We start from the raw sequence: 24,102 nt of genomic DNA, 5'->3' as shown, positions 1-24,102 counted from the left end.
TTAAATCGAGAAATTGTCCTTTCGTCGGAGAGGATCTTTTACATTTTATTCGCGAGATATTAGAACAAGGGACCGAATATAATCACCGTTCGGTGTATTAACTTATTAACAATCAATATCCCCAGCCATTGTTCCACCCGCCAGGAGGAAACAATAACCGGTGGTACGGTGTATACTGATAATTCGATACGCGAACAATAATTAAAAAAATAAAATGTTAATATGGAGAACCTTTGTGTTCGAAGGGAAACGACTCTAATTATTCCTCGTTCGTCGATTTATCGATTTAACGTGGCCAGTGCTCGCGATCGTCGCGCGTAACAGAAATTATTTTCGACTTATTTTTACTACGGAAGCTCGTAACAAACCGGGACTAGCTGCACGCGAAATCTCTTTTTGCTATTCTAAGCAGCCTGCAAACAATATAAATAACGTTCTCGCGTCTAATTAGCTGTACATACGTACATCGAGAGACGGCGTAGAGGTCTAATTAACCGATCCGCACCGCGTAAACGCTTGTCGCCCTAATTAAGCGGCTCGAATCCTGTAAACGGTTGTTTCATTATTTACCGCGAACATCTGTACGCGGCTCGGGATAATTGACGTGTACTTGCCGTCGCGGAATACGATAAACGAGTATAACTTTGCAAAGACAAGGGATGACGGAACAATTTTTCGCTCGTTTATCGATTCCGAAGATCCACGTTCCTCGTTATGTTACGATAATTGTGTTAAATGCAAATGCCGCATTTGCATCCGCCCCGGGAGCGAGAATCTATAAATCTTACTCAGTTTTATTCGCATTCTGCTACGAGGAGATATTTCCATCGCTGAGAGATTAAATTGCAAATTACTCCAGAAATATAAATTCGTACTTAATTCGTCACGTTTATAACACACGGAACGATCTTATTATTTTTTCAACTATTCCATTATTCAAAAACAGTGTTCGAGTACCTAAAAACTGTAATTGACACGCGGGGAGGAAATATTTATGGTCGTTTACAGCGGCTCGTTAAAGCGACTGGTCGCGGTTCGTTAGACTTAACGTTTAATCGAATTTAAAACTGTCAGAGCGAACGTAAAAATGAATTTCCGTATTGCAAGCGACCAAAATATGTATATCAAAGCAAGTATTCGTAAGGGGATTGTAATATCGCGAGCAATTTGTACGACGTCGCGTTACCAACTTGCAGCTCCCGCGCGCGATGTTTAATTTAATTTCTCGTGTCTGCAACAACGGCTGCGTTTCGTTCGACATGCTGCGCGTGCAATTTATTTAATACTTCGTAACAGCGGCGCGCCCAGAGGGTTGCAAGGACGCCGTTGCAAATCATTCGTTTTTTAACCATTACGGTATCCTTTACACGCAACGGGACGGGAACAAAATTAATTACAGGTCTACGTTTCTGCTGTAGAATTTTAACAAATTAATAAATAAAGCGAAACATGCTTCTTCTACTTTGTTGGTCTAATTTAATCAACCACGTGGTGGACGTTATTAACGCGTCCTTCTGCATTAGTTTGTTTAGTTTGACCTATTTTTAGGAAACCACACGGTAAACAACGATGATTCAGCATTAAGTGTTTCGTCCTTACCTAGTTTCGCGACACTAGTTAATTGGCCGAATTAAACGTCTGGTTTCTGGCTTCGAATTAAATTTCTGCTGCGAAGTAATTAACTGTCGCGACAGTTTTTGAACTGAGGGGAAAACAAGGTAGTTACTTTACTCGTTATCTCCGTTCTTTGTACCGAAAGTAGGTTGTTTCTTTAATGAAATCGTCTGGATATGCAATTTTTCAATCCAATTTCATAATTAAAGTATAATAGCTCTGTCCAGTAACATTTGTTAGAGACAATGATACAAAGAAAGTTTAGATTGCTTAATTATTAGCTGTCTCTGCGCAGCTTGATTCGCGAGTGCAACTATAGTCGCGTGCCATCTTTCGATGCAGCGTTCGTTGTTTCGCAATCGATGAATCATTTGTACAGCGAATCGCGAACGTTGTTCTACAAATTCGCCCCGGGATACTCTCTCGTTCGTTAAAAAGAAGACGACAAGATAACGTGCAACACGTAATTGATAACGCAACCGGTAATATAAATAACCGGTATTACATAAACGGTGGACGTTATGCAATTGACGTAATTGTTAACGGCCCGTAGCGTGCAAGCAGACGACTGGTACCTATTACCTAATATAATAATTACGCTACTAGTATCGCGTGCGTACTCACGGTACTGCCAACGTTGCCTCGTGCATGTTATTTTCAATGTCATTATTTTTGGATAATATTGCAAACTACGCTCCGTTAACAACACTGCGTAAGAATCGATCCATTTGTTTACCTTGCCTTGACTAAATTATTTTCCATTTGGAGTTTAAAAGAAACTCTATATTTGGTGTATTGAATGTGTGTGTAAAACCACGTTTTATCGATGTAACTTCAACACGTTTGTTGCGCGTGAATTTTCCTATTTATAAACCATTTGAATAGTCAACAAATCGACTACTTGAGAAGGAAAAATTAATTCCATCTTCGATAATGGAGTGGTTGTGAGTGTTTCTGAGAAGAGTAAAAAATAAGTTGCGCGAAACGTCGAGCAAAGTGGTTGGAGGGACTCGACTTTTTAACAATGTAGCGAGCACGTCGCGGCAGCTAGTGTTCGTAGCCAAGAAACGAACTGTATCGGCGTACTAAATGCAAAGTCGATACTTATCGAGCTCCGCCTTGGAAAAACGCCGGGAAGAAGCGTCTAGCATATAGGAGCGCGAAGCTGGAGGGAAACGCGCTATCATATTTCCGGTCGAGTAGCTGTTTCTTCGCATAAACCAGTACGCCACCTCGCACCTCGACTTTTCTCTCGAGCTTTTCTACCTTCTTCCACTTATTTATCCGACTCCTTTTCACGCAAAGCCAGGCGTGTGTGTATTTTCCAAACATGCACTCGCACACGTGTTCTTCGAGTTATCGCAACGCGTATTTGTTGCGACCAAGACGCCATTCGATCGAACGTACAGGGCGATCCTACGAACTGGGCCAGCCTCTGAAAATTTTGTTCGATGATTCGATGTCCTCTGTTATCTTGCGATCATCTGAACCCAACAGAAAATACTTGTTAGAAACAAGAACGAATTTTTCTTCTTCTGGAAAGAGCGTATCGATGTTTGGTGGATGCAAATGGCGGCTATTAGCTCGTGGACCGTGCGTGAGTCTCTCCGCGTCCATCTCACTCCACGCATCGATGTCTCCGCGTCGAAGGAATTGATACGCGAGCTGTACGAAACTACGACCACTTATATTTTTGTAAATTAACAGGCTTATCGAGAAAATATGTAGAGATCGTGGTGAACAATAATGACAAGGAAATTAAAATCTGAAGAAGTGCTATCAAATATCGATGTTGCAACCGAATAAACGCAAACGTTATATTTCGAGTCCATTTGCAAACAATTACAAGGCAGGTTTGGAAAGTATTCAAACGTATCTATTTCGTGTTATCGACGAACAAACATCGACGATCCAATTTAGAATCCATAGAATATTCAACAAGAGAATTCCTTGATGAAACGGGAAGCTGAATACGGGAATCGATAGTTGTTTAAAACACGATTGCTTTGTTATTATTTCGTACCGTAACGAACACGGTAACAACGGTGGCCATTTATTTAAAACAAAGCTGATAGAATTTTTGGCCACTGGGATTGAATGTAATTTGCTTTCACGTTGAAAATGATGAAATGTTTTTACGATGGAGTTTTGTTTTTTCAAGCATGCATTTGTTATTCGCGGGGACTAGGTACACGATCATTTTCACAGATTGTTCGAGGTATAAATGAAGCGTAAACAGGTCCTATTTGTCCAGTCAGTACGTAGCGGGAATTCCTGGTTCCCTTCCGGCGTCGTTCGCTCCAGTTTGACATTTTATTTATCAACGACAGACGGGCGTGGAATTTTCTCTCGGTAGAAAAACAATCCGTCGCGAATGGAAACGTTTTAGTTTTAAAACGCGCGACAAATCTCTTCCTCTATCTCGTGCTTCGTGATCCGGATGTAAAGTGGCGTGCAAACGGTCGTAGAAACACTTCCGGGGAGGCAAATTCGCGTAGAAATTCCCAGCATTTTTCCAGATAACGAAACCCAAGAGATCCGCGCCGGAGCTTTCGCGACGTCGACAACATTATTAACTCTCCAGGTTCGATGCCTTTGCATCGTATTGACCTACAATGGCAAACTCGTTCAGGTTCTCTGGTTAAATAGCAGATTTTTACCAAGACAAAATTAGAGCAAAGAGAATTTATACGTATCTATTTCATTCGTATAATGAACTGTCAACAATTTATGCAAATATTGTCGAATTGCATATAACGAAAGTCGACTATAAACTCTCGGTTACAAAATTATAAGCAAATATTGAACACAAGCGTGCAACAGGTAATAATGGAATTTCTATTACAGAGTTTGTAAGGTCGATTGTGTTTATCTTACGTTGTGTATTCGCATAATATTGACGGTAACGTTGAAATGTGGATAGATCTTAATTCCTGATTTCTATCGTTGAAGCAAAATTCTCTAATAAAAAGTTACTCGCGCGTAAACTTTGGCGAATAGAATAATAATCGCTTCTAATACTCGATGGTTCTTAAATAATCGAAATTAAGATGGATAATCTTCTTCGGGATAAGCTTCTTACGAAACTTTATTTACGAAGTATAAAGATTATAGCAGACTAACTTACTTCGGATAACAGATTTCCGTTTAATACGTTCGAGCCGTTAAAAAAGACACTCGAACGCGAAATTGATTTCCATCGAGAATTTTCAAATCGTCGGATCTCCGACGAGGTAATGGAAGTTTAACATGGCCACCTCGTTTACCTAACTCAGACCTCGCCTAACGCGGATCTAATGGACTTCCTCTGGAACTAAGGCAAGACGTTTGTATCAAACTATCAGAGGATGCGAGGGGCACAATGATTAGAGGTTGTAATGCCTTTAATCGCGAGCAGCCATCAAAAATACATTACGTATGTCTTGGGAATCTCATTCTAAGCGTCTGCTTACATTCATACGTAATTCACCTCTCTGCCGATGAAATAAAAGCGAAGAATAATACAAAGTCGAATATTGGAGTCTCCATATTATTTAGAGATCACATGACGAACCACATTGAGTTTACATTTATGACTAAAAGACGTCGCGATTAGTCTGATTTGCAACAGAAATAAATTTCTACGTTTCTTGAAAATTAGCTGAATTTAGATTCACGTGTTTATTTTTAATGATAATAAATTTCTCGATAATTCGAACGTGGTCGCGGGCTAATGTCGACGTGACGGGAGCCGTAGGTGTTTCGAGAACGCAATCTGCGAGCAGTTTGCAGAAAAAGATGAGCCGGAAGCGAGGCGGACAGGTCGACCGGCGTGGAAAGTCGCCGGAGCCGAGTGGTTTTGTTCGCGGACGACGGAGGGAAAAACTAGAGACGTCGGGAGGTTTTTACCGTCTTGTCCTGGCTTCCCTAACGACCCTCTCGAGCCCCTCGGCGAACAGGGACGGCTGGAAAGACGTCGTTGGACGTGGAAGGCGGAATGGAAGCAGAAAAGGACGGTTAGGGCGACGGACACGAGGCTCGTCTCCGCGTCGAAAAAGTTGCGATACGTGCCGAAGTGGTCAGAGCCACGACGAACCGCGTTACCGTTCCTGAGAGCCTCGATTATGCGACGGTCATTAAGTCGTCGTCCATCGCCGACTTGACAGTCCTCGAGAAAAACTCGCGAGGAAACCAGGAGGATCGAAGACGAGTGATGTGGACGTCGAAGAGAACGAACGACTGTGATTCTCGTTGCAGAATCGACTCGACGCCGTGATACGTCGCTCTGGAATCTGAAAATATTTCTCAGCGATAACGAAATGCTCCAAAACGGTCAAACCGTAACGTGAATCTCGGTATTAAAGTCGTAGCTGAGGAAAACACAAAATTAAAAATATCTCATCGGTTTTTTAAATATTTCTTGGGTTAAAAGTCTTTCCATTACGGAAAATAAACTGATACAAAATTATAAGACACCCTGAAAATTATTGGTTTAGATACTTAGTGTCATAGTTATATGAAAGTACATTTCATCGAATCGAAATTTATGATAACAAACTCCTAATTTAAAAAGGGTGTCTTATAATTTCCACCGCGCGAATTTTGAATTTTATATTAGCAACGCGCCTCGATGTGCGTCTCCGTGAAATTTGTAAACTGTTTACTCTATGAAATCGACTCTTGGCTAAATTCGTAACGAGAACGAATTCGTTTCGCGCAGACGAGACGCGTCCACGCAGTATAAATTCACCTCGCGGACCCTGCGATTCATACGCCAGGCTGTCGATACGCGACAAAGAGGCGCTTCCACGCGAAGATAGGACGATTTATTCGTCGAAATTCGAAGTCTGGCGAACGGCTTTGTACGGTTCGTACTCCATTACGCGCTGGAATAGCAATACGTCTCCGAAAGGAAATTCGTTCGACTATTACAGAGCGATCGCTGTGTTTTCCGACGGTCGTCCGGCTCTTTGCGCGTATAGGAAACCTGTCGAATGCTGTTCGATAAGAACAGAGGGGGGAAACGAAAGTTTATGAAACGTCGCGTCCGCCGAATAAGCGAAACGATCGTTAACTCCGCGACGCGGCGGACGGTCGATGGGAAATCCGATTTGTGTCGTCCACCTTTTGAAATCTGCTCGTTTGTCGTTGTTTCTCCCTGCTCGATTCGCTTCTGGATTAACGGACGACGACAAATAAACAACGGCGGGATCGCGACAAAGGACGCTCGGCGAAACAGCGACTAAACGTCGCTGGTGCAGATTCAAACGCGGATAAAAAGGTTTTCTCAGGGACGGACAGATTAATGACGTATGCAGCGAGTTTTCGAAGGTCGTCGTCGCATTCTGAACCGCGACTCTCCGTTCGTTTCAGCCTCAAAATTCATTTAACAAATTCGAGGGCAGTTCGATTTAGATTCGACGACGTTTTTTGTTTAATTAGACTTCTGTTCGAACGAAACATTGGACGAGAGTTTTACTCTGCGACGACGGAGTTTGCACACCGTATCGGTGTCACGATTTCCTGGTTTGCAAATGGCGTGACGGGGGCCCATTGTTTTCTTAGTGCCGGTTCATTCACAGTCCGGGCGACGATCGGATAAAACGAGGCTTCGCCGCCAGTATCGTCGTCCCTGAGCGCCAGAAGCGAGATTCCTCCTACAAGATCTCGCAGTAAACAAAGTTGGCCTTCCGAAAGGCCAGTGCACCAAGCTGGCCCGCCATATTTGCAATTCCTATCGCGCTTCTTCGTCGCCTTTCGCGTGCGCGCAATAACGATCGACTCTTTAAATATTTGCGCCTCGAATCGCGATACGACAGAGGTGGAGTAATTTTCGACGTCGATCGCGATACCGTCGCTCGAAAATATATTGGGAAAATTCCACTCTCGTCGCTTGGAACAAAATCAGAAAAATAGGAACACGATGAGGAACACACGGATTAAAATCAAAGTTACAACGGATTATGCAGCGCCGAGAAAATTAAAAGCGATATTTACCTACGTTATCGTCAACGTTGCACACACACTGTAATTGTTTAAACAGTGACGAGCAGTGAAGATTAGAGATACCGTGACTGTTGAACGATGTTCTTTTATTAGTAACAATTGGAAGGTTCCTTTTCCCGGATAGCGTAAATTACTGGTGAATTGTAGGTACTTTTGTCCGGCAAAAATGGCGTTTCGCGTTCGGATAACTTTATCCCGTGTTTTCGTTTTTAGCGACCACCTACGGATACCTGCGGCAAAGTGAATTCTCGGATATCCAGTTCCGGGGAAGCGACTTGGAATTCTCCGCGGTGTTCCAGAAATACCTCCGCAAGACGTTCGCAAGGTTGCCTCTAATAACTCGCCTCGTTTCTTATTTTCTCCGTAGTTTTGCCAGTCCCCCGGTGTTTCTCTAGCAAACGACGCTGGGTGACCCTCGGTGGCATCCGCTTCTGGATTACACGCGTCGTAACGAGTCGAACAAAAGGAAATTGACCGCCCATTAGCCCCACAGTTTCCTCGAGAACCAAACAAACCAAGAAAAAAATCCACTTCGAACCATGTATCTTTCCAAATCTAACTCTAAATCTACCCACTACCGGCCAAATGATCGTTTTTAATATCTCGTTTACAATCTCTAACATAAAATATCATTTTAGCGCCTTTTAACGTCATGACTTTCTTTTATTGCTTGTTTTCAGAGACTTTTTTTGTAAAAAACAGGACAAAATATGGTATCAAAGTCTGGTTAGCTTCAGATGTAAATAAACAATGCGTATTAAAAATAGTAAAACTTTAAACGCGTGCAGTTCCGAAACTACTAGTGCTTTATCCATAATTCAGCCACTGTTGGAAGCGGCAAGGCCTCCCCTTTAAAATGGCTTTTGGTTTTTGTCGATCCGACTTCCCGTTCCGGAGATATCGCAATTTATGTAAAGAGGTATTTTTTAAATTCCGCTATCCACGCTCTCGCCGCCTTAGAAACGTCTTTGAATGCGCATTAAAAATACTAAAACTTTGAACGCGTGCAGTTCCGAAACTACTAGTGCTTTATCCATAATTCAGCCACTGTTAGAAGCGGCAAGGCCTCCCCTTTAAAATGGCTTTTGGTTTTTGTCGATCCGACTTCCCGTTCCGGAGATATCGCAATTTTAATGAAGCGGTAATTTTTAAAAAATTCTCTTATGGCGCTTCCCGTGTTAAAGCTGGCTACTAACGCGCATTGAAATTACTAAAACTTTAATTACTTGCAGTTCCGAAACTATTAGTGTTTTATGCATTATTAAACCATCGTTAGGGGCGGTGAACCTTCCCCTTTAAAATGGCTTTTGGTTTTTGTCGATCCGACTTCCCGTTCCGGAGATATCGCAAGTTATGTAAAAGGTAATTTTTTTAATTCGACTATGTCTGTCCTTGTCTAGCGGAGTCGGACCTCCTTGTCGCACGTGCGTGGCGCTGACCTACCCCGCGTACGTGACTGCCGTGACCCAGTTCCGTAGTATTTCCAAGAATTTACTACGCGCTGTTTACTATCGTCGCGCGCGCGAGATCAATGAACTCGCGCGAGCGCAACGAAAACGTAAACAAACTTCGGACCCTTATATCTCCGGAACTAACCACCGCATCGACTTGAAACTAAAATCGCTATATCTCCGGAACTAGTTGAGCTATCTGCTCTCACAAACGCTCATTTTAAAGGGCATTTCATCCCCTATCCAATGAACGTAACTGCTTTTATAATTTATTTTGTCTTCTATGTTTATTTTGAGATTTACTTTGACACAGTGCACCCAAAGAAGTTTCGGGAATTTCTACTGGTCATTTGGCCAGTCTTGGTAGGAATTGGCATACATGAAGTGTCGGTAGGTTTAGTTTCTCTCCTTTGGGGCGATCCAAATACTTGGAACTTAAATTTATTGGACTAAAGAAACCTCCAGCTGGAATCCAGAAATATCTAATGCATACGATTTAAGGAATAATATAAACCGTTAGTGAGAGATTAATTAACAAATCTAAAGCAAAGAAATTCAGAACCAGACTTCTTAGAAAGAGGGCACGATCGTGTTTAGGATGTTCCTTCAGCTTCGCGGATCTCGTAGGAACGTTATGGTGGCTCAACCGCGTTTCGACGGAGGCAGTAAGACTCCCGATTGAAATTTCACGAGAGTCGAAGGCAAATAAGAAAATCGGGCTTGCATTCTCTTCGTCTGGGCGCTCGGTATTTCGGTCACGTTTCGCGACGCGCGAAACGGAGAATCTCCGGCGGTGTAACTTCCGGTGGTACCCGGCAACGGTCAAACCGAAGGAGCCAAGAAATCTAGTTTCGTAAACTGGGAGACGAAATCTCGTTACATCGTTAACGACGAAGTTCCTTAAGTAAAATGGATTTAATGAAATTCGAATGCTGTACAGCGCGGAAAAACGAGCTACGCGTTCGAAATTCGGTAAACAGCGGTAGTCCGGGTGATCTTTAAACGCTGAAATGACAATCTTTTATTGTTTCTAATTTATTACACCTCGAAATAGAATATTAATTGAAAATTACGATGTTTCGTTCTGGATACAAACATGGACTCTGCGAGACTGTACCGGGGTGTTTTCTATATTTATTTTAATTATGAGAAAATTCGATTTGGGACATCGTCTGCTCTTGACGATGGTACTGCTCGGTATAAAACTTAGCTGATTACACAAATGATGGTTGTTGATTGGAAATCTCAATCTGAAGAGTCTCTACGAAGGCTCCGGAACGTAGTCTCTTAGCAAGTATCTTAAGGAAGTTTGTTAACAAAGTCTTAGAACGAAGTTCCCTTTTCGGTTCCTGGAATGGATCGTGTCATCCCTTAGCTGGCGTTCTTGGCACGATTTTCCTAGAAAATGAAGCAACTTATTCTCGTTCGAATTATGGGCTCTTATCGTTTAAAATATAATTTACCCACTAAGTTCTCGAGTACCCAGTATTATCACACTCTAAAGTTATATTTTAAGTTTGATATTAATATACAGAATGTGTCTTCTACAATATGGAATCCAAAATTAATGGTAATATTGACATTATTCCTGAGTTACAGTCATTTGTATAGTCCAGTAGTGTCCACTTATCTTCGCAGGAAGTGTTAGAAATGGCCGCCATCGATCCAAATGCAAATTTCCGGACGTCGTGTCGTGCAGTTTCGCGTCTTCAAAATGTCCCAGATACCTTGTACAATTCGATGGTAGCTATTTCCGTCGAACAAACGAGTGTTCTTAATTGCAACCAAAAATAAAAATTCGGTAGATTCGGATCGAGCAAATCAGAGACGGCGGTCTTGCAGGACTGTTAGAAAATCGTTCGTTCGAGAAGTGACCGGTTACTTGGCGGAAATGGAACCATGCACCGCCGTGCATAAATCACACGCGACGTACAACACGTAACGGGACTTCCAATAATTCATGCAATCGATTACTCAAAAAGTTGACGTAACATCGACTCATTAATCGCTGATTAAGAAAAGCTATCGAATATTCTGTGCAAACAGAGTCGGTTATACTAGGTTCTGATCAATAAATAAGCACTCATTTTTATCTCTAGCCTTATCGTCGTTCGAGGGATCACTGAATTCAGATCTAAAACAGAGTTTCTAGACTCTCTAATATTGAAAAGCTATTTCGAGAACAGCACATGCTCGTTGCAGATATGCATGCAAGAGACATCTGTTATCATAAAAACACACTGCGTTCGCTTATGTTACAGACTTCTGCAACGCTATGAATTCTAAACTAGAACCACAGACGAGATATTCGAGTAGATCTTTCACCTTATGGAGTTTCGTGGCCCAGTCTGACTGTCATACCGACCTGAAAATTCGGAGGTAATTTTAGCGTCCTCTTCTCCTGGATGGCGGTCAGTTGAGAAACTATTCTCTGAATTAGTATTAATAAATAAAATTAAAATTCATTTCTAAATCTGTTGGTAATATTACAAATAGCACGAAAATAGAAATGGGATTTCAAGACCCCATAAAAATGAGCCGAAAAAATACATTGGTTGAAAGATCTACTCGTATCTCTCGTCTTTGACAATACTCTAGAATCTTTGCTGAATCAATGAGAATCAAAAATAATCTAGCGAAGAAGCTCTATATTTATGATGACCTATGCAAAGCGAATCGCAGCCAATTCGCTAATATTATTTAGTTTTTAATTAATAATTGCATTACCCAACTAAGAGCGATACGATTATTAATTAAACGTAAATAATATTACCCAGGTCTCACCACGAGGAGGTTGCTGCGAATGGAGACCCGAAAGGAGATAGATGGAATCCAAGTTCCATCGATCTCCCTTTCACATCCTTAGAAACTAGATTAGTCATGCCAAGTAATTATTTTGTTTAAAAGAGGGACGAAGCTAAATCGTGGGCGACGCGACGCGATACGACGCGATGCACCATGCAATAGTGCAAGGAACGAGAGACGCGAACCGAATAGCGAGGTCAAAAGGGTCAGCTCGTTGCCTCTTGGCAAGTCCGATCGAAGGGGAAGGGAATCGACGCACCCGACACGGGTTCCCCATTTCCCCCATGCAGCGGAGGCCAAGTTGACAGTTAAAGACAATTTGGTCTACCGAACAACTATTTCGGTTGGCCCTACCTTTTGGATTCCTGGACCTTTGATCTTGATGTCAGCCTCACTGTTGACCATCGATGACCATTACCTAATCGTTGTTGACCAGCGAATAACCAACGACCCATTAAAGCCACGACCAAGTCGAAGATTAAAGCCTTCTTAGAAGGATCCTCTTAAAATTTAATGCACGATCTTTTTAATATTTTGTTCCATTTTGAAGGAGTGTATCTCAAGACTAGGAAATAAAAAAATAAATGTTAATCGGACATCGCGGATAATCGGTACAATAAGACATACAGTAAGGAGCATAAGTGACCACAAGTTTTGCATAAATCATTATTTATTACTAAGAATATAAAAGAATAACAAATAATAAACATTATAATTATTTTTATCACAGTTAGAAGTAATGTAAGAAAGTCTTTCGGTAATTAACATCTTGTTGTTTATGAATAATACGAACAATAGATCGACTCAGTTTTGCACCACGTCCAATATTTGACAATATTTAATATATTATTCATTTTTAATATTTCGTCCATAACCCTTCTGCTTGCAAAACTGCACTGATTCTCTTTGGCATATTTTCTATTAACTTTTTACAATAATCTGGAGATATTTGTTCCCACTATTCTTGAATTCTGTTATGCAAATTTGTGATTCAATTTGGTTGGGAGTCATATGAATCCCGAAGTCGTATTTTCTGTAACTCCCATAGATTCTCTATGGGGTTGAGATCGGGGCTCTGTGCAGACCAATCCAAAACAGAAAATTTTTTAGTATCGAGTCAATTTTTCACACTTTTAGCAGTGTGCTTAGGGTCTCGATCATGCATGAAAATTACATTTTCTTCTTCGAATGGCATATTTTCAACAGCATCTGTGAGATGATCTTATAAAATATCTTTGTACATGTACTGATTCATGATGTCATTAATTTGGTGCAGTGATCCAACGCAAAATGCTGTTAGGTACCCCCAAAACATTAGGGATCCGCTGAATTCAGCATGATTGCTCATTTTCTATTCGTTAATGTTCGTTAATACGTGTCTTTTCGTACATCAGTTCGAACAATTGCCGTACCGAGCGAAAAATTCGAAGGCTCGTTTGTTGTCGGCGCCGCGTCGGATTAACGGGTTTATTTAATTCAACCCGCCAGCGATATTAATTCCTCCCGCCGCGAATGCAAATTGCTTCGTCTGGCTCGTGTTTTCGCCGCCGCGTTCGTAAAACCGTTGTGCACCTATGGTTTTCCCGCGTGTGAGCGTGAAATGTTGTTCGCGACGCGTCTGTGCGTAGTGTTTTAACCACGGTCCCTTGGCCCCCTCGTTGTACGCGGATACATTAAATTCCCCCGGTCACGTTGCCAGTCAGAACCTCCCCTGTTCGAGGGTCGAAGCAGAAGTTTGAAATTCGCGTTGTTTTCAAATTGTCAATTTTGAAACGCAAACTTTGTTGAAGTAAAACGAAAATTACAAAAGACAATTCGGCGTGCTCGTTCTTTCGATTTGATTTCTGAATTCTTTAAAAACAAAGCCACGTTTCCGTGAGAATTCGTTGGTTAGGATTATTTTTTGCTTTCCGTGGAACGTAATACGTTTCTCGATAATTGCAAATATTTGTCGGGGATGAAAGGGTTAACTAGGTGGATGTGTAAACGCAGGGTCGCAGTCGACAGCCTAAGCAGCGAGCTCCAGTGGTCTTTTGCTCGCGCATTCAGCCTTTTTTCACCTCCGCTTTTCACAGTTTCCGCCCCGTAGGGAAGAGGGGAAACCTCGGGGCCCGTAGGTATTGTGTCAGCGATTTTTCAAAACGGTCCGTCGCGTCGTTTGAATATTCATGAAAAGCCAAGGCGCGCGGTGCACGCGTCTGCACGCGTCTCCGTCGACGGAGAGGTGCATTGAATTCGCGCGACAAACTGCATCCACAGAGAAAAGCCTAGCGTCTCGTCTCTCGTCGCACTTGGAATTACGGTGCACCTTCTACAGGGTGTCCCACAAACTGAAAATGTAGAACAAAACTGTCTCCTTTCATAAATAGAATAAAATCACGAGTACTCTTCGTTAGATTGGTTTACTGATTCATTAAAAATTGGATAGTGCACATTTGCAGAGTACAGAATTCTCAAACTAAAGTTCCTCGTTATTTTATTTTGTATAAGTGAACATCTAGTTTCAATATTTTCCTTGGAGGAAGCTTCGTAACTATTATTTGCGATTTATTTTTAAGAGTAGAATCACCTTTATGATTAGTAGGACACCCTATATAGGACAGTGGTGAAAAGAGGGTGGAAAGTACTGCGGCGCGAGCTGCGTCGAAAGCTCAAGAACACATGCTAATGTCAATATGACCGAGGTTCAGTCCTGTCGTCTCTAAAGTTTCGTCAACGAGTTTGATTTATCATCTCTGTTCGCCTGAAAATACCTGGTTCTTTTATTCTATTTCGTGGTTTGACTCCAGAAAAATTCAATTATTTGTTCAGTAAAGGGCTTCCTGCAATAAATAATACGATATCCAAAGAAAAATCAACGAATGGTTTCTATTTAGGCTTTATTTAGGGCCGATATCGCGCTCGAGACGGAATAGAAAATGTTCCGTGCGGAAAAAAGTTTTCAAACGACTGTGAACAGTCGGTTTTACATGCACATCACGTGCGACTGCATATTGTGAGCGTTTCCAGCGATACGCATTGCATAACCTGTCCCAGCGACGCGTACGCGAACCTTTGAAGCATCGATAAAGCCTTTGTGACCTGATTCGCCCCGTGGATATCGCGTTTATCTTTTTTTTTTTCTATTTTCTGGAAAATAAATCGCGAGGAATCGACAGGCTCAGACGCCCGGCGTGGTATCGAGACGTCCCGATAAGCAACCCGTTAAAGTTCACGGCTTAAATACGAGCGAGGATTTGCTCAAGGACACCGCAAACTTTCCCCGCGAGTTTTCCGGCCGGGAAACGCAAATAGTTCGAGAAACGATCGAAGCGTCCGGAACAAAGTTTCCTGCGGGCTCTTCCGCGATTCCCGTGGAAACATTATTTTCTCTGGAGTAGCGAACAATGGACCAACGAAGGATTCCCCTATTTTAATCGGTAATTTTTTCGTAAAGATGTACGTAGAAACTGAATTAAAAACGATTAAATTTCGATCCAGCACGGGGGGGCGTAAAAATTGAATTCTCGTTACAGACTTCCGTTATAACATGTTCGATCAATCTTTATTATATATGAGATCGTAAGTTCGTAATTGGTGAAGTTTTCGGGCAATTCCAAGTTCGATGTTTTCCAAGTTCGACCCAATGAATATCTCCGTCGGTATCGGGCGAGGAAATTCACGGAGGATTCTTCTGCACGCGTCGCTGGAAAGGAAACGCTCGCGAACGAGAATCCCGTGGATGGATACGTAATTCTTTTCGGTCGGCCATTCGGTTTCCGGGTTCCACTGGATCCGCAAAAAGTGTCCTGGCCTCGCGACGGGCGGCGGGTAAAATTTATTACCGTTGGGCCGGTGGGACCCGCCTTCTCTTGTTCCTTTCCACTCGCCGTGAATTTCCCTTATCGCGACGCACGTGGTCGACTTCCAGTCTGTCACGGGAGCCGGGATAGCGAAACTGGATGCATCCGCGCCCCACAGAAACCAGAACAATTGGATCCATCGACCGCCGGGAATATCGGACGCTTCCTATTGCACGAACGACGAGTACTCCACGATAACGGAGAATATTGGGAACAGCTAAAATGTAATCGTCGTTAAGTAATTTTGCCTCACGACGATCGACCGTAATCTTCCCAATATGCACTGAGGAACGCATTTTCCTGCATATAGAACAGTGCAATTTATTCGCTATTCACATTGGTCGTTCGTAGAATTCTTGGTTATTGTCTTATGTTCAAAAAGGTCAAATAAAATAGAGTAATATTTAGAAGATGGGAATAAAACTATACAGAGTGTTCGGCCAACCCTGGGAAAAATTTTAATAGGGGATTCTAGAGGCTAAAATAAGACGAAAATCAAGAATACCAATTTGTTGATGGAGGTTTCGTTAAAAAGTTATTAATATTTAAAGTTCCGGCTATATTGAATTTTTTTCTTGAAAATGCGCAAGATTTCGGGGGTATGTCTATTCACCAAAAATGATTGTAATTGACCCCTACAGCTAACAATATTTTTTTCAGAACGATTTGAAATTTTTTTTTTCGGCGAAAAATTTAGGCACCTACCCCCTGTCGATTTTTCTTAAAAATTACTTTTTCACTTTTAGTGATTTTATTTGACGCCCTACAGAAAAGTTGTGTAATACTTTTTTTGTAGGTAGTCATGAGCTCTACTCCAGAAAAAAGTTTCATTGAAATATATTCACTATTGTAGGAGTTATGGCTGTTTGAAAATTGGACCATTTTTATTGGGTTTTTCTCAGTTTACGGAGTCGAGGATCAACTTTTCGAATATTTTTGCGATTTCTACATATTCTCCATCAAAATACGCGTAGTTTGATTTTTTAAACATTAAAATCGTCCAATCCGTTCAGAAGTTATGACGTTTTAACGATTCGTATGAAATTTCGGGGAACGATTTCTGGCCTGAAATTTGATTTTCGATAAGGAATTTTTTTTTCTCGTAAATGCATAGGATTACGGGGGTATGTGTAATGACCAAAAATGATTGCGATCGACTCTTGCAAATGAACAAAAATTTTTTAAAACGATTTGAAAGTTTTTTTTTCGTCGAAAAATTTCACACCTTCTCAAATTTTTTTCTCGAAAGTGGGTAAGATTTCGGGTGTATGTCTATTCACCAAAAATTATTGTAATTGACCCCTCTAGCCAAAAATATTTTTTTTAGAACGATTTGAAATTTTTTTTTCCCGCCGAAAAATTTCACACCTTCTCGAATTTTTTTCTCGAAAGTGCGTAGGATTTCGAGGATATGTCTATTGACCAAAAATGATTGTAATTGACCCCTCTAGCCAAAAATATTTTTTTTAGAACGATTTGAAATTTTTTTTTCCCGCCGAAAAATTTCACACCTTCTCGAATTTTTTTCTCGAAAGTGCGTAGGATTTCGAGGATATGTCTAATGACCAAAAATGATTGTAATTGTCCCCTCTAGTTAAAAATATTTTTTTTAGAACGATTTGAAATGTTTGAATTTATTTGTTAATAACTTTTTAACGAAGCCTCCATCAACAAATTGGTATTATTTTGTCCTTTAGAATTTCCCATTAAAATTTTTCCCAGGGGTGGCCGAACACCCTGTATATAGAATTTTTATAAATTTGATAACAATTTTGTATTTTATTCCAACGCATAGCACGATTCCCATGGTATGTGAAATGAATGTTGTAACTTTTTAGTTCGAAAAGGACTCTTAAAAGAAAGTTTCCAAAGACGTTGTAGTATCCAAAGGAAAATACAAGAATGCATTTTCTTCTGCATAAAATATTACAATTTATTCGCTATTAACATTGGTCGATCTTAGAATTCTTGCACTTGGTAATTCAGTTACACAGTTTGAAAGATATCAAATAAAGTAGAATAATATTCTATATAGAATTGTCATAAATTTAACAACAATTTTATATTTTATTTCATCGCATAGTAAAGTGAATGTTCGAGCTTTGAATGTGTAAACTTTTGGACCCTCAAAAATTTTCAAAGACGTTACAGTATCGAGAGGTATAAAATATAAAAAGAAAGTATCTGTAATATAGGGGAAGCGAGAATAAAGTTTTATTACCGTGTCAGGTTATTTTTTTTTAGAGCAATACGTTAGTTAAGAAACGGTGGATGCACCAACGTGGAAAAAAGACGTGTAACCACACATTGGGTGCACACCATCTAGCGCAGAGTTCGTTGGAGGCTGCGGAGCCCCAGTAGGGATAGCGGGGCTAACTTTCTAAATTATTGCCAGCAATTTATTACACGCTTTGCACGACCGCCTAGCTGTTCTCCCGCGAATCGGTCCGCGGTTTCCGAGCGTATTAATCGGGTCGAGTGTTCCGGGTAAACGGTTAATTCTGCCAGAGACATTGGCCCGAGCAAAAAGTATACATAACTCTCGCGTGTTTGCACTAGCTCCAATCGACTGCCCTTAAAACCGAAACTCCACCTGATAAAACACCAGAGCCCCAGAACTCGCTGGAAAATGCACCCGCGACCTGGTGACTCTATTAACCCCTAAATTAGCAGCCAACTATCTTTACGAGAAGAACAATAGTCTGGACTCGTTGCTATTCTGCTATTAACGCGTGCACTGCCAATTTATTCTCAAGGCGAAACGTTAAAGGAAATGAATTTAAATAAAATTCATGAATTTTAGTTCGAAAATGAGAAACATTTCAAATTGTATTATTTGCCCAGAATCGAAATTCTGGTCTCGTAAAAATTATTTAACTTCTCAAGCATTCAACCTTTCTTTCAAAACACTTCCAACGAACGAAATTAATATTTCAAGAGTGCTATAAAATTATACCCCATTGAACTACCTTTTGAGATCAAAATTTCAACAAACGTCGAATGCAAAAACAAGAGTGTCAGCAAAAACGTGTTGATTTAAACAGTGTCAATTTTTATTTAAACATTGGCGTGTAAATGTGTAAGATTTTCAGTGCGGTTGTTAGCGGTATTCGCGAGGCTCGTTACGTGGGAGCAATTTGCGAAAGTGGTGGGGATAACTTGGTAACAACCCCGAGGGAGAAAATTTGCGACAACTCGAAAGTCATTACTGTAATCGTTCTGACTGGGAACCGTTCTGCTTGCAGGTGTGCGATTGTCTGGGCGTCAGCAAGGAGTGCGACTACTTCGGGCTAAAGTACCAAAACGCGAAGGGCGAGGAGCTTTGGTTGAACCTACGGAATCCCATAGAGAGGCAAACCGGAGGCGGTGTAGCGCCGTTGAGGTTCGCGTTGAGGGTTAAGTTTTGGGTACCGCCTCACCTGTTGCTGCAAGAAGCCACCAGGTAAGAAGATGCTTCCTTTTTGCGCCGAAAACGCTACTCCACGGAGTTTGGAAACGAGGTCCCGCGTAATTAGACGACGAGCAACCAGCCAAAATCCGCCTCGAGCGTCCTACGATCTGTCTGGCTTCGTTAACTTACCGAGTAATCGGTATTTGACAGCATTACGTTGCAAATTAATTGGGATACATTCGCTGTTTCTTTCTCCAAGTTATCTATATTGCAACCTAATAATTTCTTTAAAATGGATTCCAACTTTCGGTTTCAGGTTCGACAGAGAGTAGAGAAAAATTTTCCAGCTCGTAGTTAGCCAGAATTAGATCGATCGATCATTCAGGGCAACTTTGTCTCGCTGTGAGATTTAAAGTTTGTAATAATGACGAGATGAAATTTTCACGACGCGCCGAAGGGAAGGAAAATATTTTGACGTAGTCGAGAGGAACGAAAAGAGGATCGTAGGTGGTGGTAGTCGAAGCTTAGTCGAATCGAAAATTGTTTCCGTGGAATGAATCCCCTCTGTCCCGTGGAACGAGGCGGTGGGAATCGGCCGGATTCACCGGGTTCGCGATTGATAGATCGATAGTTCCGTGAAAGAGCTTTCTTCTCAGGTTCGGCGAGCGAGCACGTACAAAATTGCATGCCAGGATCGGGGTACGGGACCTACTGATTGCGTCGCGGAATATGATCGCTGAATATACAGGGTGCCCGGTAATACGTGCCACAACTCGATCCGGGTTTCATTCCGTGTATCTCGCGATTTTCACAAAGAAATTTCCTCGACGCGAAGGGACTTTATTTCACGACGCAATTACGTCAGTGACAACCTTTTGTATCGGGGAACTTCGAAATACGAGCAAAATGGTATTGAAAAATTCCAGATACCAGCAAACACAAATAAATAATATCTGAACGAATAGAAATAGTGTAAGGCTCTCTCAGTCACTTTATTCGTTAATTATTTAAAAATTCTCGAATGAGAATGCAAATGCAAATAAATAATATACAAACTGTTCGGCCAACCATGGGAAAAATTTTAATGGGGGATTCTAGAGGCTAAAATAAGACGAAAATCAAGAATAGCAATTTGTTGATGGAGGTTCCGTTAAAAAGTCATTAACAATTAAATTCAAAAATTTCAAATCGTTCTGGAAAAATTATTTTTGGCTGTAGGGGTCAATTGCAATCATTTTTGGTGAAGAGTCATATCGCCGAAATCCTACTCATTTCCTAGAAACAAATTCCAGAAGGTGTGAAATTTTTCGACGGAAAAAAAATTTCAAATCGTTCTAAAAAAATTATTTTTAGCTAGAGGGGTCAATTACAATCATTTTTGGTCATTAGACATACCCTCGAAATCCTACGCACTTTCGAGAAAAAAATTCGAGAAGGTGTAAAATTTTTCGTCGAAATTCAAATATTTCAAATCGTTTTAAAAAAAATATTTTTGGCCGTAGGGGTCAATTACAATCATTTTTGGTGAAGAGTCATATCGCCGAAATCCTACTCATTTCCTAGAAAAAAATTCCAGAAGGTGTGAAATTTTTCGACGGAAAAAAAAATTTCAAATCGTTCTAAAAAAAATATTTTTAGCTAGAGGGGTCAATTACAATCATTTTTGGTCATTAGACATACCCTCGAAATCCTACGCACTTTCGAGAAAAAAATTCGCGAAGGTGTGAAATTTTTCGTCGAAATTCAAATATTTCAAATCGTTTTAAAAAAAATATTTTTGGCTGTAGAGGTCAATTATAATCATTTTTGGTGAAGAGTCATATCGCCGAAATCCTACTCATTTCCTAGAAAAAAATTCGAGAAGGTGTGAAATTTTTCGACGGGAAAAAAAATTTCAAATCGTTCTAAAAAAATTATTTTTAGCTAGAGGGGTCAATTACAATCATTTTTGGTCATTAGACATACCCTCGAAATCCTACGCACTTTCGAGAAAAAAATTCGAGAAGGTGTAAAATTTTTCGTCGAAATTCAAATATTTCAAATCGTTTTAAAAAAAATATTTTTGGCCGTAGGGGTCAATTACAATCATTTTTGGTGAAGAGTTATATCGCCGAAATCCTACTCATTTCCTAGAAAAAAATTCCAGAAGGTGTGAAATTTTTCGACGGAAAAAAAAATTTCAAATCGTTCTAAAAAAATTATTTTTAGCTAGAGGGGTCAATTACAATCATTTTTGGTCATTAGACATACCCTCGAAATCCTACGCACTTTCGAGAAAAAAATTCGAGAAGGTGTAAAATTTTTCGACGGAAAAAAAAATTTGAAATCGTTCTAAAAAAAATATTTTTAGCTAGGGGGGTCAATTACAATCATTTTTGGTCATTAGACATACCCTCGAAATCCTACGCACTTTCGAGAAAAAAATTCGAGAAGGTGTGAAATTTTTCGTCGAAATTCAAATATTTCAAATCGTTTTAAAAAAAATATTTTTGGCTGTAGGGGTCAATTACAATCATTTTTGGTGAAGAGTCATATCGCCGAAATCCTACTCATTTCCTAGAAAAAAATTCCAGAAGGTGTGAAATTTTTCGACGGAAAAAAAACTTTCAAATCGTTTTAAAAAAATTATTTTTAGCTAGAGGGGTCAATTACAATCATTTTTGGTCATTAGACATACCCTCGAAATCCTACGCACTTTCGAGAAAAAAATTCGCGAAGGTGTGAAATTTTTCGTCGAAATTCAAATATTTCAAATCGTTTTAAAAAAAATATTTTTGGCTGTAGAGGTCAATTATAATCATTTTTGGTGAAGAGTCATATCGCCGAAATCCTACTCATTTCCTAGAAAAAAATTCGAGAAGGTGTGGAATTTTTCGACGGGAAAAAAAATTTCAAATCGTTCTAAAAAAAATATTTTTAGCTAGAGGGGTCAATTACAATCATTTTTGGTCATTAGACATACCCTCGAAATCCTACCCACTTTCGAGAAAAAAATTCAGTACGAGCGGAACTTTAAACGTTAATAACTTTTTAACGAAATCTCCATCAACAAATTGGTATTCTTGATTTTCGTCTTATTTTGGCCTCTAGAATCTCCCATTAAAATTTTTTCCAAGGGTGGCCAAACACCTTGTATAATCGAATAGGAATGGTGGAAGCATTTAATTATTTAAAAATTCTCGAGCAAGAAACATAATGATTTTACCAATCCATTAAGAATGATATCGATGAAATACATTTAAGCTGTTTATGTACGAGAAAAAAGAATCGAAGTGGTGATAATGATATTATCATCGCAAAGTCGGAGGGAAGCTTTGAAATTCGCGCTCGAACGACAAGCGAAAAGTTAAACCGCGATGCGATCGGATCGGTACGGAATTAATAACATTTATTTCGCAGAGGGGGACGAATCGTCCTTGGGTAAACGATTCCAACGGATCGGAACGCAATTCGGATTAAATCGCGGTCGGTCCGAGCCGGACTTGGCGAAGGTAAACGCGCGACGAGCGACGAGTTCGACGCGCGAATTAATTCGTCGACGGGCTGGCCGCGGTAATTACGCCAGCTGACGCGACGTTCGTTCGTTTCGTCGACGCCAACCGCGTCCAGCAACATGTGTTCCTATATTTAAACTACTGGAAACGTCGAAAAAGCCAGTCAATCGCTCCCTGTTCTAATTTATGTCCACTCGTATGGGACTTTCTCAAATTGAGACGTCTTCTATATTAAAATATTCTACGGTAATTAAAGTAACGAGGAGACGCGAATATTTTTAAAGTCACTAAGTGACTTGGATACGTCCAACTTATATTTATAGATCGAAGAAAGCACTTGTATCGAGTAGTTTGAGAATACTAAATTAAATTAGATCGATTGAACAGATATTCTCCTTCGTTCGGATAACAACTTTCGATCTATTCAACGGATGTCGCGATCGTGCGTCACGGGGGATATATGAAAACGATCGAAAATAGAACGATGGAAAAATAGCAGCGCGCTTTAATCAAACTTATACGTCGGAAGTTTCCCTGCTAGAACGTCCCACGTCGCAGCGACTTTAGTTAAGCCCCGGGAAAGCCGATTACAGAAATTCAACGTTCTTTCCGTGGCATTCTCTTAACTCTCGGCTGTATCTGTACACTCTCGTCCCTACAATTGTCGATAGAGACCTGTATTGGCTGAAGTGTAATCTGATTAATGACTTACGATACACGGCGATTATTGCCTGATCGAAATTGTCACTCATTTTTCTAGCGATTCGTTTGGAATTACAATTTCAATCAAAGCTTATTATTAAGCAATTCTTTTGAAGGTAAATCGTAGTATTATTAATCACGAGTCAGCTCAGTTTTTCCCCCGAGCCTGTAAATTGATTAGTTCGAAAGGAACCACCAAAAGAAAATTTTCACAGACGTAGTATCGACTGGAAAGGATCCAAAGGTGTAAAATAAAAGAATGCATTTTATTGTGTTTAAAATATTGCAATTTATTCGCTATTAACATTGGTCGTTTCTAGAATTCTTGGTAATTGGAAGAGGTCAAATAAAATAGAATAATTCGTTGAGAATTGCAATTTCAATCGAAGCCTATTATTAAGCAATTCTTTTGAGGGTAGATCGTAGTATTATTAATTACGAGTCAGCTCAGTTTTTCCCTCGAGCCTGTAAATTGATTAGTTCGAAAGGGACCACCAAAAGAAAATTTTCACAGACGTTGTATCGACTGGAAAGGATCCAAAGGTGTAAAATAAAAGAATGCATTTTCTTGTGCATAAAATAGTGCAATTTATTCGCTAATAACATTGGTCGTTCCTAGAATTCTTGGTAATTGGAAAAAATCAAATAAAATAGAATAATTCGTTTAGAATTACAATTTCAATCAAAGCTTATTATTAAGCAATTCTTTTGAAGGTAAATCGTAGTATTATTAATCACGAGTCAGCTCAGTTTTTCCCCCGAGCCTGTAAATTGATTAGTTTGAAAGGAACCACCAAAAGAAAATTTTCACAGACGTA

General features: G+C 40.3%; 1 protein-coding gene across 1 annotated transcript in view; it reads left to right on the top strand.

Moving 5' to 3' along the window:
• Dnr1 (E3 ubiquitin-protein ligase defense repressor 1) overlaps positions 1 to 24,102 on the top strand; it is a 131,909-nt gene that overhangs the window by 82,986 nt on the left and 24,821 nt on the right. Inside the window, exon 2 of the mRNA XM_076772661.1 lies at positions 18,943 to 19,139. Within this exon, the coding sequence (XP_076628776.1) occupies positions 18,943 to 19,139 (197 nt within the window). The remainder of the gene's footprint in view (positions 1 to 18,942; positions 19,140 to 24,102) is intronic.

This window comes from Colletes latitarsis, chromosome 9 (assembly GCF_051014445.1).
Source record: "Colletes latitarsis isolate SP2378_abdomen chromosome 9, iyColLati1, whole genome shotgun sequence".
In the NCBI taxonomy this organism is placed as follows: domain Eukaryota; kingdom Metazoa; phylum Arthropoda; class Insecta; order Hymenoptera; family Colletidae; genus Colletes; species Colletes latitarsis.
Note: the sequence above shows the minus strand (reverse complement) of the source record. Positions and strands in the feature narration are given on the sequence as shown.